The sequence below is a fragment of the Vidua macroura genome, chromosome 9, assembly GCF_024509145.1.
Source record: "Vidua macroura isolate BioBank_ID:100142 chromosome 9, ASM2450914v1, whole genome shotgun sequence".
NCBI lineage: Eukaryota > Metazoa > Chordata > Aves > Passeriformes > Viduidae > Vidua > Vidua macroura.
In genome coordinates, this window is record NC_071579.1 from 8,678,781 (window position 1) to 8,695,297 (window position 16,517).

The 16,517-nt window shown below is 43.7% G+C and overlaps 1 protein-coding gene across 1 annotated transcript in view; it reads right to left on the reverse strand.

Moving 5' to 3' along the window:
- RGL1 (ral guanine nucleotide dissociation stimulator like 1) overlaps positions 1-16,517 on the reverse strand; it is a 53,368-nt gene that overhangs the window by 8,480 nt on the left and 28,371 nt on the right. Inside the window, exons 5-9 of the mRNA XM_053985086.1 lie at positions 10,149-10,333; positions 6,880-7,004; positions 6,041-6,256; positions 2,777-2,880; positions 1,618-1,702 (exon numbers count right to left, since the gene is read on the reverse strand). Of these exons, the coding sequence (XP_053841061.1) occupies positions 1,618-1,702; positions 2,777-2,880; positions 6,041-6,256; positions 6,880-7,004; positions 10,149-10,333 (715 nt within the window). The remainder of the gene's footprint in view (positions 1-1,617; positions 1,703-2,776; positions 2,881-6,040; positions 6,257-6,879; positions 7,005-10,148; positions 10,334-16,517) is intronic.

Sequence of the window (16,517 nt, forward strand, 5' to 3'; positions counted from 1 at the left end):
TTTTTCTGCAGAACGGCTCTGGCCAAAGCCAAGTGCTGCTGAAAATCTCTTGGGAGTTTAAATCAGAGAAGCCCAGACATACTTCAGGTGTCCAGATGCTCTATCCCAACATTCCTGACATCAGGATTTCTGGTTAATTCCCTAATCAGGCCTGCTACAAGTAAACATCTCCATCTTATGTAATGCTTTGTTGTTTTTCTTATGCTGCAACACCAAGATTCCACAGCCACAGTGACTGTGGCTTACTGACTAATCCAAAACCATGCAGGAAATTAAAGGAATGGGTTTCCATCCCCACAACTCCAGCTTTCCTATGAATGGATGAGATATTTCACCATAGTTCTTTAAACCTTTATTTCCCTGGATGCACAGGGGATGTTGGAGTTACATGTTTCTTGCAGTGGTTGCATAGATGTGTCACAAATCATTATCAATGTCTGTTCAGGAGAAGAGAACACTGCACCCTTTCCATGCCACCCAATCTGTTTCCAATTGCATTTTGTTTGCTCCACACTTGGATTTGCAGGATGGACAGGCAAGGTCCAACATGGCTTCCCTTACAGGGGCTATTTATAGTGAAGGAAAACTAAGCCTCTGATGATTCAGTGGATATTTATCCTCCAAATAGTCCAAGGTGAAAAGTAGGGGAGAGGTTCTAGCTACTCTGTGGGATTTTTCTCCTCTCACTACTTCCAAAATGTTTTTCAAATCTGCTTAGGACAGCTGGAGGGTGATTTACTGGAAGCCAGAGGTCTGGGCTCAGTCTGAGTTGTTTTGTCTTTTAATATTTAGTTAAATAGGCTGTTCTGAACACACATTTTCCCTCTATCCTTATTATGGTCTCACCTGCTTTAAGAATTACCTACAGATGCTGATAAATGGATGATAAACAAAACAGACTGACAGATGTGAATGTGTTCACCCACCATTCCTGAGCAAAACACAGTGTTTCAGATCCCCAGGCAAGGGGCTGAGGGACAAATGCCAGACTGGCTGGACAGAACTGCCAAAGAATGAACTGGTTAGTGAATTTATAGGAACTTTTTTATGTAGATGGAAAAAACCTGCCACAAACATTCCTTAGTTTCTGCAGAACATAACCTTTCCCTGCCATTCTTCCTCACCCCTTTGAGGCTCCTGAGCTTACTGGGGTTCACCCAGGAGAGTGCATAAGTCAAACTGCTCCACACAGAGGCCTCTTTGTTGTCCATCTGGCCACCCACAGAGTAGGAAGCCTGTTCCTTCAGAATTCCCAGCCCTGCTTCCTAGTTCTAAGAAAGGTACAGGATAATGGGACAAACATCTTGGATTGATTCCTCAGCTGAAGCTGTGGCATTGTTCCAGTGACCTCTGAGGGCCTGCAAGACCTGCTGTCCAGCCAGATCATGCTGCCAAAGCCTGCTGGTTGTGGCTATCCAGGCTAAAGCTACTGATTCTTCCAGGAACAAGGAAGTCAACTCTCACCCCAGCAAGAAGTTCAGGTTTTACAGCCTGCTCTTCCCTAAAGCACCACGAAAGGTCCTCGAGGAAGTGATGAACTTTGGCAGCTGGTTTCAAAAAGGGTTAAACCTCAGATTTCATTGAGATCACAAGTTTTGAACTCACACCAGTTCTCACCTTCATCAGCAGCTCCCTACTAGTCAGATAATTGTCATGGTCTGAGAAGATGTCAGACAGCTCTTCATACATCAGCAGGATGTCCCTGCACAGGAGAAGATAGTATCATTTATGTCATTAGCAAGCACTCTAAAATCCAATCAAGTTTCTGTTTCTTTCTCATCAGTCATTAACAGTTCTACTTATAAAAGATAACAGCACCAAAATGCACCCAGTGAGATGGTGCACATCTCCTGGGAGCCTTGGTGGGACTTTCTGGTGCTTCCAGTAAAGTTGGGCTTCATCTGACAGCAAAGGAACACCATTAGCAGCCCCTGGGCAGGCTTTGAACTGTCAGTGCAGTGTGAGAATGGGTCAGGGGTTATAAAGGAACAGAAAAACAGCTGAGAGGGAACCCAAGTGCTTGATTTTTGCCCTATTCCATGTGTTCTGGAAAGCTGGAAGCAAATACGTGTAGAGTAGTTTTTTGCCCAACACAGTAAACACAAGAGAGGCAATATTTAGATCAGAAACACAGGGCAGCAGAAGGAAAACCCCACCTCTGTGGAGAGGAAATACAGAAGGATGCTGCCTAGCAGAGTGGTATTTTAATTTATCAAAGGCAAAGAAATCTGGTATCCCCAAACTGAATGAGCAGAACACCCATTTTTTCTGGACAGCAACTTCTGGCATCTGTAGGGCAGGCAGCAAATATTATTTACACAACAAAGTGTTCCCCTGGAAGAAATATTATATTCAATACTGGATTTTGTAATTTGGGAATATATTTTATGTAAATATCAGCACCAGGAGAAGAGTTGGGAGGATTTGTAGCAAGCTGGATCTCCTCAAACTTCATGGGAGAGAAGACAACAAGCAGAGGTCGTGCTGCCCTGAAAGTGGTGAGCATGAGCTGGGTGAGAAGACAACAGCATGGTTTTTCTAGAGAGGTTGTGGAAGACCCAATATGCTAAAAGGGACAGAATGCAATATGCCCAAGGGCAGATTGTCCCTTCAAGAGGAAAGAGGAGCTCACAGGAGGGGTCTGAGCCTCCCAGGAATGGGAGGTTCTTCTGACAGGACCCATGTCAGTGAAGGAACAGAACAGGAGGAGTGAGGAGAGGATGAAAAGAAGGAACACTGAGCCCTGTGGCCCTTGGGAACTGAGGGAGAGGCTTACTTGGAAACACACATCCAGGTGGTCTTCAGCCGATAGATGGAGTTGGACTGCAGAGCTGAAATGATGGCCCTCAAGGAAGAGAAGTTCTTCAGGATCCTACATTCCTGTGAAAGGAGTGGTTGGAAACACAGGAGCATTAAATGTCAGCACTACACAGACCTTAGTGCTCCTCTCTCTGAGCCCTGTCAGGCCTGCTACACATTCTCACTGCTGAGCAGCAGCTGTGCAAATACTGAGCATCAAAAATATCACTCCCCGCTCCAGCCACCAAACACTTCACAAGCTTTGGCACTTAGAGCTTGTTTTCCTCACTTTCATGTATTTGTGGTGTCACAGCTTCCAGTTCTCCAAGTAAAAATAAAAGTGGAACTGAGTCCATGAAGCTATGGTGAAAGGCACAAAGGTTATACTTCTTAAAAAGCTCTTTATAGTTACCAATCCCTTTTATCCCTGAGGGAGAAAACCAGGTTTTGACTCTTTGCATGTGGTATTTAAAATGTAAGCCCTCAATCATCTCAGTGTCAATTAAAAATAAAGACATGCAAAGGAATAACCTGTTATTCAAGTATGTGCACACTGTTAAAGAGAAAAATCTTCCCAGCTTTTCCAGAGTTGGGATCAAATCTGAACAAAGACTACTTCATGGACATTTCTTTTGTAGCTACTCTGTGACAAAAGCTTGGGTGGAAAAGGATCATGAAAAACTCAGAAAGTAGCACAGATTGCTCATAAAGTGGAGGGAAGCATGAGGGAAAGTCTGGTCTGTGACTCCTGGAAATCTGTGGGTAGCTCAAAAACGAGAGCTTGGATACCACGAACTTCAGCACAGGTGTCTGTACATGCAAACCCAGCAGACAAAACATCTGCCAATTTGACTGCTGCATGGAGATAAGAATATTCAACCTCCAATTCTGCTTATCAACATTTTTATGAATCTTATTCTTACCCTGATAATGCTTATTATGTAAAGGATTCTTACAGTGAAAGCAGACGTGATTTATTTCCTTTGTAGGACTGAACAAATGTAAAGCAACCTCAGTATAAGCAGAAGTCAGACTTAATATATCAGCATCTCTGTTCATGAGCTGCATTAGAAGTGACTGAACAGCTAGGGAGAGTACCAGCTCTACCAGTTACTGACCCACAAAAAAACTGTGCTAATTAGGAGACTACATTTATCCAAGTGTGGCTTAAGCAGAGAGCCTGAGCTGACAGCACCTGAAGCAGGTGCTTGGGTCAGATAAAGACCAAGTTCAAGATCATGGGGCAGGACTCACTAGAACTGAAAGCTGTTTTTGCATGGCTTAGGGCCGAAAAAAAAAAGCCACATAACAGCTCTTCTCCAGAGACTGACATGTTAAAGAATGAGACCTTTCTTTATGTTCAACCTGAAATTTAGGTTGTGAAGAACACGAATTTAGAGGCACAAATTATCAGCTTTTCTTCTTTCTTCCCAGTACTACAGGAGTTTGAACTGGAAGATCCAATTTGGAACCATCTTGACTTAACTGCACGCTGTGTAATTTGGAGCACAGTAGGAATTCCATTTAATATTGGATTTAGTGTTCTCAGTGGTTCAACCGACTGCAGACTAAACTTGAGCAATCTTTCATTTGCATGTAAGAAGAATTTTTAAGACTGGTTTTAATAACTTTGTTTCATGCTGTGTCCTTCACAGAGGGAAATCCAGAAAGAATCCTGTGCAGAAACAGCTTTGATTTTAAAAAATTTAAGCATAACAGGACATTAATTATTTCATTTTTATTTTTATTTTTAAAGAAAATATTTTTTGAATGAAATTGGCTGCTCTTGCTCAGGAACCTTAGATCTAGATGGAGCAGAGGGCTGGCAGTAGAGAAAGTATCCAGTTTATCTTTTGAACCAAGAAAATGGATCCAAAAGTCATGAAGAGATAACAAACGCGGAACTCCATGCTGCTGTGTTTAGTTGTCAGTGAATAACTGTACTTTAATGAGTTCATTATGTATTAATTCAGGCACCTAACTATTCAAAACACTCATTTGCATGCACAAAGCAAGCAGCTTTCTTCAGAAGTGGGCAGCTAAGTATATGTGCACCCAGCTGCTGTACGTGTGCCATTATTCTGCAGAGTGTGCACATACATTTTTCATGTGTTTCATGCTACGACTGGAGCACTTAACGAATTAAGCAAAGGGAGAAGCACAGAAGGTATGAATTAAGTAAAGGGAGAAGAACAGAATCAGCAGGGGTGTAGAACAAAGTTCTCCATCCACAGAGTGAGAGGGATGAGGGCAGTGCCTTTCCTGACTTCCCCAGGCCTCCCTTCTGCCTTGGGATGGTGATGAAGTTCTGTCCAGCCTGACTCAGGAAGAAGGCCCTTTTAGCTGGTGCCCTCTGCCACCTGGATCTGCATGTAGAAAATGGAAATCAAACTTCCTAATCCCTTCACACAGACAATAAAACAGCCATCAGATGATGATAAAAACAAGCAGATGTAAGTGCCACAGGAGAGGTCCAAGACCTTCCCCCTACCAGCTTCCTGAACCATGCAGTTGCCAGAGCTCAGGTGCCAGGACTGAATGCTGCCTCTGGAAGCACAGAAGTTGCCAAGGTTGGAAAGCCTCTGGCTTCAGATTTTTCTGACTGTTCTCTACAGCTCAAGAAGAATCCATGTGATTCTTAGAAGTCAGCAGACATCCACATGGAAGTGCTTGAAATGGTCTCTTCCAGAGAGGTCTCGTTTATTGCCAGCTGCCCAGTGCTCAGAGGGAAATTAGGAAGGTTACTTTAAAATATTAAAACCTGGGAAATTAGCAAACTAGTTACACAAAGCAGGGATGGAAAAACCCTCTTCTTGCAAAGATTAGGAAAAACATGAAAAAAACATGGAATCTGCTACAAGATCCTCTTGGAAGCTCTGCTGAGGCACATGGAGGGCAGGGAGGTGATTCCACATGCTGGTGAAGTCCTGCCTACCCAGGCCAGTGGCCTCCCACGATGGAGTGATTCCATCAGTGGACAAGGGAAGAGCTACTGATATCAGCTATCTGGGCTTCTCTAAAGCTTAGGCATGGCCAAGAATCAACCCTATTTCCATAGAGGGGTAGAACTGAGGAGAGGAAGGGCAATATTCATTTGGTATCACAAAAAAATCCTTTAAAAATAGAAAGAATTAGAGCTAAGATGGCCTGGGACCAATGTGTACAACCCCATTCTCCTCTCCCAACTCCTTCACTCCAAGGCACCCACCCAAAAAAACATTAAACAGAATAAATGCTTTACATGTGCAATATGAATCCACTTCTCAATGATCTTGGCCCTCTGCTGGATTTTGAGCTCCCTGGTCCCCAGGATAGTGCTGATGACACATTTGGTGACTGCATTGAACTGAGTGATGGTGGCTCTGACAGTTGGAGCCAGGTTCTTGTTTTCCTTCTTATCCCTTTGAGACCAGATGGATCCCAAACAGTGGTAGGGCACAACTCTTCTGAAGAGCATCTAGAGTGAAACAGAGGTGTGGTAAGCCAGTAACTTTCCCCTAAATCTTTTATTTACAAGAAGAAATACAGATTTAGAGGACAAATTTGACCTAAATCTTATATGGTACTTAAAGGTAAGTAGTGGTTCTCTCTTAGTTTAAAATATACTTTGGCATACTCTTTATAGGCTTGATGCCCCAAAAGAACTATCAACTAAACAATACTGGGAAAATAAGGGACACTTTTCTATCAGCTGCATAACCAAGATAATTTTTTTTTTAATATAATGATATTTAGAAGGGTATTTATACAAACAAAGCAAAATTTGAGCATTACAGTCCAGAGTACCTAGACTTCTTTAAGCCAGGCAGAGTTATAGTTAAAACGTGCTATTTCTCAGTGCCAATAACTTTTGCAAAAGAGGCTACACATAAAAAACAAACAAAACAAAACAAAAAAAAACCCTTCAAAATGACAGAAGGAAAAAGCTCAATGACTGAAACAGCTGGGATAACCACAGAGCTGTGTTCTGTGTCCCAGCAGCAGTCCTGTTCTGGAACCCTACACTTAAAGCAATGTAACTTTAAAAAAAAAAAAAAGTCTTATTTTATAAAGTTATATTATATGCAATACTCTACATACCACATCCATGTACGTCAACTGTTCTGCCACAACATGGTCTTGAAAAGAGGAGAATTCTTCTGGATTGCTGATCTCCAGTTCCTCTCCATCAACCAAGTCACTGGAGGAAGTGCTACAAAACCCATCTGGCCAGAATAGAAAACAACACTCAGTGAATTTATACAGCAAACAATGAATCAAAGCAGGTGTTTATTTTGCAACATCACTGTATTACAGCAGAACACCCCACGGGCCCTGCCTGATGTAATGGCCCCACTGTGCCACTTGAGTGAGAAAAATGACCAGAAGATTAAACTGGCAAAGAAAAGATGGAATAAAAAGAAACAGAGCAAATCCTAGCAGAGAAGTGGCTTGACCCATTTGCTAACTATTCTTCTGAAAGAAAAAGCATCACCACCACCCCCCCAAAAAAAATCCTTACTGACATTGCACAGTTTTGTTAATCTATTTTTCAGGATTTATAATCTGAAAAAAAAAAAATCGAACTACAAAGGCATGAGACTGCAGTTATACTCCCAAACTACTGCATTAGGAATGATCTTCAATCCAGAAATAAAAGAAGATACCAGATTTCCTGGCACCCTTTGTGACCACATGGGCTATACTGAAGAGAATTTATTCCAGGCAGTCTTCACTTTTTCTCTCAAGGAATTTTTCCCAGGAAATGGAATACAGTGAGCACCTACAATATTCTGCTGAATAGTTCTTCTAAATCTGCACCGGGCAGCAGAGAGGAGGTGAGAGAGCAGAACTGCCCTCACTGAGGGACCTGAGCTGGTGCAGAAAGGAAAGGGTTCCACAGCTGCTGCCATGTCACCTTTTGGCTCCCAGAAGTTGGGAACAAAAAATTCAAACACCAAGAAATATGCCTTTGTTGCCCATGGTAGAGGAGGAAGAAACAGAAACTCCCTGAAAATAAATCCTAATTCCTTTTACTGTAAGGCACCAGTAACTCAATTAAGAGGGAGAAAAATATAGGGACTTGTTGAAGACTAACAACAAAAGTACTGAGTTTACTACTGGTGAGATTTCATTTACAAAAACAAAGAGTGTTATGCAAGACTTCATACCCAGTTAAAGCAGAGCATTAAAGCAACAACAGCAGATAATGTGACAGAGAATCATTGTTTTTCAAAATACTTCATTGTTCCTTCCTCCAGTAATTAACAGAACATAATCACCAATGTAAATTGCTACAGTTTTGATGTAACAAGTTGTGTCTACAGGCTGATTTCCATCTGTACATTTGAATTGCACAATTTATTGGCAGAACTCAGTGGGGAAAATGGAGACCTCTGTTCTAGCACTACTTCTCTGTGGCTGGTTTGTAGCAATTTGCATAATTAAATGGACTTGGATTGGACTGCTACAAGAATCTCACTCCTTTTGGCTTTGTAAAACCTCCTTTTCCTTTTGGCTCTTGAAATTCAACTGAAAATCCTCACCACTGAGCTGCAGCCCTACCCAAAACCTCACAGCATGCTTAAAACGAGGTCCTGAAGCACAGTGTAAATTTTCCTTTTCTTTTTTCACCCCTCTTTTTCTCCTTCACAGACGTGTAAGCAGTCTTTTCCCTACTCTCCAACAAGCTGGAATCCCCTTGAACTCAAGTATCTCATCATCTTAGGACCCTTCTGATCCACTCAGCCCTCTCAAAGTCTGGCTGCCTCTTGACTGCGGTGAGAGCAAGCACATGCTCCTCCTGACCCTGCAACCTCTGCCTCTCCTTGTTTTGCTTGTTCAACCTGCAAGAATTGAGGCCAGAAGCAGCTTTTATCTTCCTGTCTGGTACTGCAATCTAATCTATGGCATGGCTGATGGCAGCACAAAACAGAGGTTTGATTACCCAAATCAAGCTGTAAGATTAGAGCCCAAATGTCAAAACTCAGAACCCAGCAGGAATGCTTTGGGACAGTAATTATCAAGAAAGATTGCAGAAAATGTATCAGGAATTTTGAAAGAAAATGTACAAAGATGGAGCTCTGATAAAAGTAAGGCAACCCTAAAACTCTTTTTTTGCAAATCCCACAGCTTAATTTCATTGCCCTCCTCTAATTTTACTCTAATAACCAGCCTCCATTCTGCCACAACTTAGAAAACGTTACCATTCCTATTGGCCCACCTATGACTCAAAAAAGAATGTTTTCAGCTGTCACTTGAGGAAACAAATACAGAAGCAGGGCTGCTGGGAACTTCTGTTCACTCTGAAGAACAGATGAACCCAAACACAGTTCTCACGAGTTTCCTTTGTTTGACCTGGGGGAACCCAACCCAGGAAACGTCAGCACGAGCGACATCGGAGCCATCCTGTTCCCTTACCTGTGCTCAGTACAGGCCTAGGCTCTGGGCATTCCTCCTTTTTCTGTTCATGACTGAGTTATTTTGGCATTGCACAGTATTATATGCATTGACATGGTATTTCTGGAGCATCCGGCAGACGTGACTTTTATGGAATGAAAGTGGGGGTTTTTTTCCTGGCATTTCCTTTATCATTTATGGCATGAATTATTTCCTCTCACCCCTGTACCAAAGCTGGAAGTTGATTCCAGTTCTCATTCACACCCTATGTGAGCTCTCCCCACTCCCCAGCTCTGCCACAGGAAGTTTTCTGACCAGGATACGGGGACGTGTCAGGTTTGTGTGACTACAGTTCACTATTGTTCCAGCAGACTGTGACCCCCAATAACGTAAGATTTTCCTCTGTCCTTGGATACCAGCAGCCAGCCACTCCAATAGGAAAAAACACCCACAGGCACTTCCTTAGACAAGATGGTAACTAGGAAGAAAAGCTGCAGGACAAAGCTTGTGACTCAAGCTGTATTTTGTCACAGCTCTGTATTCTGGTTTTTGTTTCTTTGGGGTTTTCAGGGGACGGGGGGAGGTTAAAGTGAGAAGCCCAGCTAGAGAACAGCTGTGTGTTTTAACTCAGTGACATGGCAAGTGTGCTCACAATTAACCAGTTGGCTGCTGCAGCAATCTCAAAGCTTTGGCTAAATATTAGAGAAGTGCTGGATTTCCCAAGCCACCCCAGGATGAACAGACATAGGCACCTAACACTGTAACACTATTTCATCCCTCACAGAGCCCACAGCCTCACAGAGAGGTTAGATTTCCTTAAAAAAAAACCAAAAAAACTCAAAACAAAAGTCACTGGTGAGCTTCACAATATTACTGGTAAGCATGAGAGGTGATGAAATGTACTGCACATAAATGCCTGGGGCATCTCAGAGTCTGGGAGGACAGAAAGAGAGAAGGGAATGGTAACTCACCAACAGCTTCTACTTCTTGGTTCTGAAACTGCTTCAAGAGGTTCTGCACCCTACTCTCCATGTCAGAATTGGGCATATTGTTCTTCAGGTAATCCAGCAACTTCAGCAAACACATGTAGTCGGGGGGCTCCCTGAAATCCTCCGAGCACTGATCGAGCCAGGCCCGTAAGACTGATGCTATTTCACTGCAAGTAAACAGAGAGAACACACTGTTTGCATCAGATGGAACTGAGTGTACCTGTATCCACCAGAACAACAAACACATGAGACATTCACAGCCCACCTGACGTATCTGCTGAGCTGTACCACAGCCACGTTTAACAACCACCAGACATTACGCACACCATCAACAGCACAACAGAATTTCTTCATTCCGTCTTGGGCCACTGGGATAAGCTCAGTGTTTGCTCCATAACCACTCCCTGGGATGTTGTGGGAAAATAGCAGAGAGGAAACAAGGTATTCATGGCTCCTTCCCAGTGGAAATGCTAAATCAAATGCTTCCTCTGGAGCCTTTCATCAGCTGCAGAGGCTGGGGATCATACAGGAGCTGCATATCCCAACACATCGTGAATCCTCCTTATCTACAGTCTTGGTACAAAGCCTGCCTGCTCATGAAACTCTGGCTGTCATGGAGGAAAAAGGAGAAAATCACAGGCACACACAGTGAGTGGGATTGCCTCATCTGGGAAGATAAAACCCTCACTGCAGCACGAGCCTGCCCATGCCAGAGCCAGCCTGGGAGTGACAAGAGAGCTGAGCCTAGGAGACACAGTGGTCCTGCTAATCTTAGTGATGCAAAATGTATCAGCAGAGTCTTGATTTCATCTTCAGCACAAACCAAGGAGGGGCTGTCAAATTACAGCATGCAAAAAGGGTGTCCTGGATGCTTAAGGAGTTGTAGGACCACTGGCTCTTGTTCAGGGAGGTTATCCCAGACTTTGTTAGATACATGGAGCTAAAAGAACACCAACCCATGGACATTCCTTCTACAGAATGAGGGGGATGAGGGGAAAGCAGAGGTGATGACTCAACGTGGTTTCCACCCTGCCTGAAGCAGGGACGGTGGGGGGAAGTGATCTGTTTGTTTGCTTTTCCTGATTTATGTAGGCGTTCATCCACACCCATCTATTAGATTGGTACTTAGATACTGCACAATATATGTTTGTGGGAATGCCCTTATATCCATATTTGCAGGGATTTATCATCATTTCAACTTGATTTTATAAAAAAATAAGACAATTTAAACTATGGTTTTCCAGAAATAGTTTGCAATGTTGTTGACAATTTTCAGCTCAGTGTAGCAAAAATAGAAAATTACCACAAAAAATATCCACTTTTCAGAATAAAGGGCACAATAAACACCTAAACTTCCTGAGAAAAAGGCCCTGAGCTTTCCATGTCTCCAAAACCATTCCTATATCTCAAGTCTCTTCCAGCACAGGAAACTCTCTATTGGAGCAGCGTACAAACACTGGCACATTCCTGCTGCAAGCTGGGAAACCATAGCAGTCTCTGGTTAACTCAGCTGCTCAGCAGCATCCAAAATAAACCAATAGTTAAGAAACAGTAAAGAGAGTTTCTCCCACTCTCTGTGTCTCATATGAATTGTGTACATTTTCCTCAAAACTCAATTAACTTTTAATACCAGACAGATTTCATACAACTTGCATCCATTAAGTCTGTTGTTTCTTTTCCTTCTTGTTCTGATAACGTGGCAACTTTGAATTTTCAGTTAAAGTATTTGGAAATCTGTTGGTAATATTCTTTGGTTAGGCTTGCTGACAGGAGAAATGCCGGAATTACAATTTCAGAGCTACAGAAAGTATTTACAATCAAAAATTAACGTGCAAACACATTCTGGATTTCAGGTTTCACTGCAAGCTATGGCACAGCCAACAGTGCCACATCCCAAGGCCAGGAAACACCACAACAGGTAGATGTTCCTGGTGATGCTCACAGACTCTGTCACCACCCTTCCAGTTTCAGTTGTCCCCTCTAGCCCCACACACACCCAGAGTGCTGTCACAGCAGCACCAACAGTCACCAACACCACTGTCCTACACACCCACAGCATTTTCCTCTCATTCCCACCACAGGCAGGGAGCACTGTGCCTCACTCCATGCCCAAACAGTGCATTTCCTCCTGCTCCGTGCTCCTTTTCCCACCCACATCACAAACCGTCATGCCCCCCTGCTCCCAAAACCAAAAGCCAGCTAGGTATTCTGTTCCTACAACCACTGACAATTCAGCCATGATTTGGAAGGAGGAGCCTCTCGCCAGGGCAAGTTTTTGTACAGATACTGTTCACACACTCTCCACACTAAGTTCAGTTTCCAGAGGCTTGGTTGGTGGCCACTTTCTTAAGCCGAAAAATAAACAGAGTTTAAGACAGATACAGTCTCACAGAGCAGGGTGAAGAGTTCACAGCTGTTATAGACACTGAATTTGCCAGCAAACTCATTTCACTCGAGAGGGGAAATAGGAAAGAGAGAAGAGGTACACTGTGCCCTAGTGATCTCCTGCTGCCCAGCTGTCCTACTGGAGTGCCAGGGAATAAGGCAGCTTTCCAGAAATGGGCTGGACACTTGCCCAAATCTTGCAGTAGCTTTATATTTGCTGCCCTTGCAAAGAAACTCTCCGTACTCGACAGACTCAGATAGGAAGAGGGGCCTTCCAAGAGCTCAGTCAGGAAAGAAACACTACAGACTACATTTTTCATGGGTTGATTATGAGTTATAAATTCTTCCTTTCCTGCCTATACAAAAAACCCTCAATGCTTAACTCCTGTGCTGCTGGCCACAGACTCCAGGCTGTGCTAAGCACTGCTTTCAAGTTTCACACCTATCAGAAAGCCTTCTAATTTCCACACCAGCTTTGCTTGGAGCCCATCTCCAAAGGTTTGTCTCGAAAACCTACACAAGTAGTTGGGGAAGTGTATCTGAGCCTGTTGGGACCAAGAACTCACCCACACCCCTCTGCTCATGAGCTGCACACAAGGTGACAGGACTGTGGCAGCTCCAGGTCCAACAGCTCTGTCAGCTCAGCAGGGCACAGTGGAGGTGGGAAATGAGACCCTCCCACCACAAGGGAATTCTCCATGGCCTTGTCTCTATGAGAAGACAACTCTAACAGCCCTGACAGGATCTGATAGGAATTAAAGGAAGTGTTTCACAGAATCACAGAATTAATACCTTTGAAATCATCAAATCCAACCTATGACCTAACACCTCCTCATCAACTAAACCATGGCACTGAGTGCCACATCCAGTCTTTTTTTAAACACCACCACCCTGGGCAGATGATTCCAGAGCCCAAAGAATTTTTTCCTAATGCCTAACTTCCCCTGGCATAGCTTAAGACTGTGTCCCCTCGTTCTGTCAGTGGTTACCTGGGAGAAGAGAGTGACCCCCACCTGATCACAGCCACCTTTCAGGGAGTTGTAGAGAGTGATAAGGTCACCTCTGAGTCTCCTTTTCTCCAGGCTGAACACCCCCAGCTCCCTCAGTCTCTCCTCACAGGAATTGTGTTCCAAGCCCCTCATCAGCCTCGTTGCCTCCTCTGGACGCGCTCGAGCGTCTCAACGTCCTTCCCAAACTGAGGGCCCAGAACTGGGCACAGCACTCCAGGTGTGGCCTCACCAGTGCCGAGTACAGGGGAATAATGATGTTCTGCTCCTGCTGGCCGCACTGTTCCTGATCCAGGCCAGGTGCCATTGGCCTGCTTGGCCACCAGGGCACACTGCTGGCTCATGTTCAGCCGGCTGTTGAGCAGTGCCCCCAGGTCCCTTTCTGCCTGGGCACTGTCCAGCCACACCGTCCCCAGCCTGTAGTGCTGCAGGGGCTTGCTGTGGCCCAAGAGCAGGACCTGGCACTTGGACTCGTTAAACCTCAATTTCTGACCAAAAAAGCAAAAGCGGTGTTTTCTTCTCGCCACAATTATTTCTAAAGAATGAGAAGGGAATCTCAACACTTAAGGAGAATAAGGGGAAACTCAGTTGCAAAAAGAGGTTAAATTATTAATTTCTTATGAAATTCTATAAGAATGTGCACAAAACTAGCTAGAATTTGCCAAATGCATACTTAAGTCCATCGAGAAAATACCCATTACAGATGGCTATTCCCTTTCCTCCACTGTCCAGGCATTAACTCTCAGGTTTGCTCACACAGACTAAATTAAGTCACCCATATTTTCTCAGTTTTGCTTGTTAAATCAGGGGTAAAATGTAAGTAAACCACAAGAAAAGGCTGGCCCAAGGGTGGCTTCTCACATCCAGTTTGTTTATAAATACCATCCTGATGACCTCCAGCAGATTATCAGTTCTGTCTGATTTGGAAAAACCTTTTTCAGTAACATATGGGAGACTTTTCCTGGGACACGCGTGAAGCTGCTAAGGGAAGAGCTCTGCTTGCTGTTCTTTGTTTTAATTGAGATGCCAATCATTATTTCTCTTTCTAATTATTATTTTCTGCTTGGTTCTGGTTGTTTTCATAACTCTCCCACTCTTCCACTGCCCTGTGTTTGACTCTGCTTCTCATGTAACCACACTGGTTTCTGATGTTGTTTGAACTTAATTTGCTTTATTGGAATGAATGATTGCTGCTCTCCCAAATGCATCTTAACTGCTCCCCACCACGGACTTCCCAGGCATCAGAAGCTTCCAGTCAATTTTCTTCTATTTGTCTCACATTCCTTTGGTGTCTCTTGTCCTGCAGTACAATGTTTCGGGCCATTTTACTTCTGCAGCGCTATAACTGTGCACTTTGGTTTCCAGTGGGGCTGTTTGGTTCAGAAGGAACCAAAAGACACAGGGTTTTGGTCAGGAAGATCTGAATGCACAAAAGGCCATGGGAGAATGTCTGCTTGTCACTATGAAAAACTCCAAATGTTGTGGTACTACACTGAAGGTTTTGGGTATTTGCTATTTTAATGCAGAAGAAGAGAAGTGAACATGCAAGACATGCCATGTGGTCACTGAATAATTCCTTAATTTTCTCTGTTTGAACTATTTCCCCCAAATGCTGTGGAATGAAACAAGGTTTCAGTTTAGCTTCAAGGTGCTTTGTCTGTAGTTTTCAATTGTGCCACTTTCCAAGTTTTAATAACAAATAAATTCCACATTTTGATAATAAAGCAGATGCAACTATGAGCTGACATTCAAGACAAGCAAAAAAGCCTCAAGTATTTTGATTAATTTCTGTGGCCTGTCATCCATCTGAGGGAAAGCACCACCAATGGGCTCCAAACCAGCAAACCAAAGCCAGTAACAGAAGGAAACCACAGCCTTGTAGTTCAAGAGGAGGCTTGAAAGGACTTTTTGCTGTTACTCAAGGATTCAAAAGCCATGGCAGTACTAATATTAGACCTCTGGAAAGCAAACAAATAAATAATCATGGTCCAAGTCCACAGACCAACATGGCAACATGTCTGCCTCTTGAAAAACCTTTCCTGCAGCTATTTCCAGGTTTGTACTCCTGTATTTTTGAGTAAGGTCTCCAAGGAACTAGATTCAGTTAACATTACACAAAGCTTCTCAAATGCAAACATCACAGGCAAGCCTGGACTGCCAGCCTGGATAGCTTTTTGTGTGTCTGGACAGGAATGAATCCCTTCTGGGAACTGCACAGACACAAATCTTTAAAATGGTGTCAGCCAGCTCAGCACCTCTCGTTGATGTACTGCCTCAGCTCCCCAGCTGTCACAGGCTTGTCACAGCAAGGTGACACAGCAAGGATTCCAGTGCCATGGCCTGGCTTGGGACCCTCACACTACCCAGAGACATCTCAGGATCCTGCAGAGCCACTGAATCCCAGAAGGTACAAGCAGCTACAGTATTTTAGGTTGGGAAGGCTTTATGTTCCTTTCTCAGTTCCAGTCCTCAGCCTGGTCTTCAGTGTCAGCCTTTGGAGAAAGCAGTGTCTGCTCTTTTAACACATCACCTCTTTAAATTCATGGAGCCTGTGCTTTGGGAGCAGCTATCTGTCAGAAGTGGACTGATTGCCCAGAAATCAAAATCCCAGAAATTAAAATGAACACTGTCCTTCACAAGAGGAAGAAAACAGCACAAGCTGTTCCACAGATCACCTTGCACAGAAAACCCAACCTTTTAGCAGAGTTAACTGAGGAACTGGTCTGCCCCAAGAGAGATCAGGTGATAGGTCCTATCACCAAAAGCATTATTTCTATCTCCTGGGCAGTACTCTTGGCCATTTGGGGAGGACTGAAGGCTCCAGACTGCATCAGTTGCTTGGCTTGCTGACACCCTTTCCAGAATAGATCAAGGTGCTAAAGATCTCAAGGAGCTGATTATCCCATTCAGGTTTTCCATGACTCTGCCTGATAAGATGCAAAGAGCCTTCTACACATCA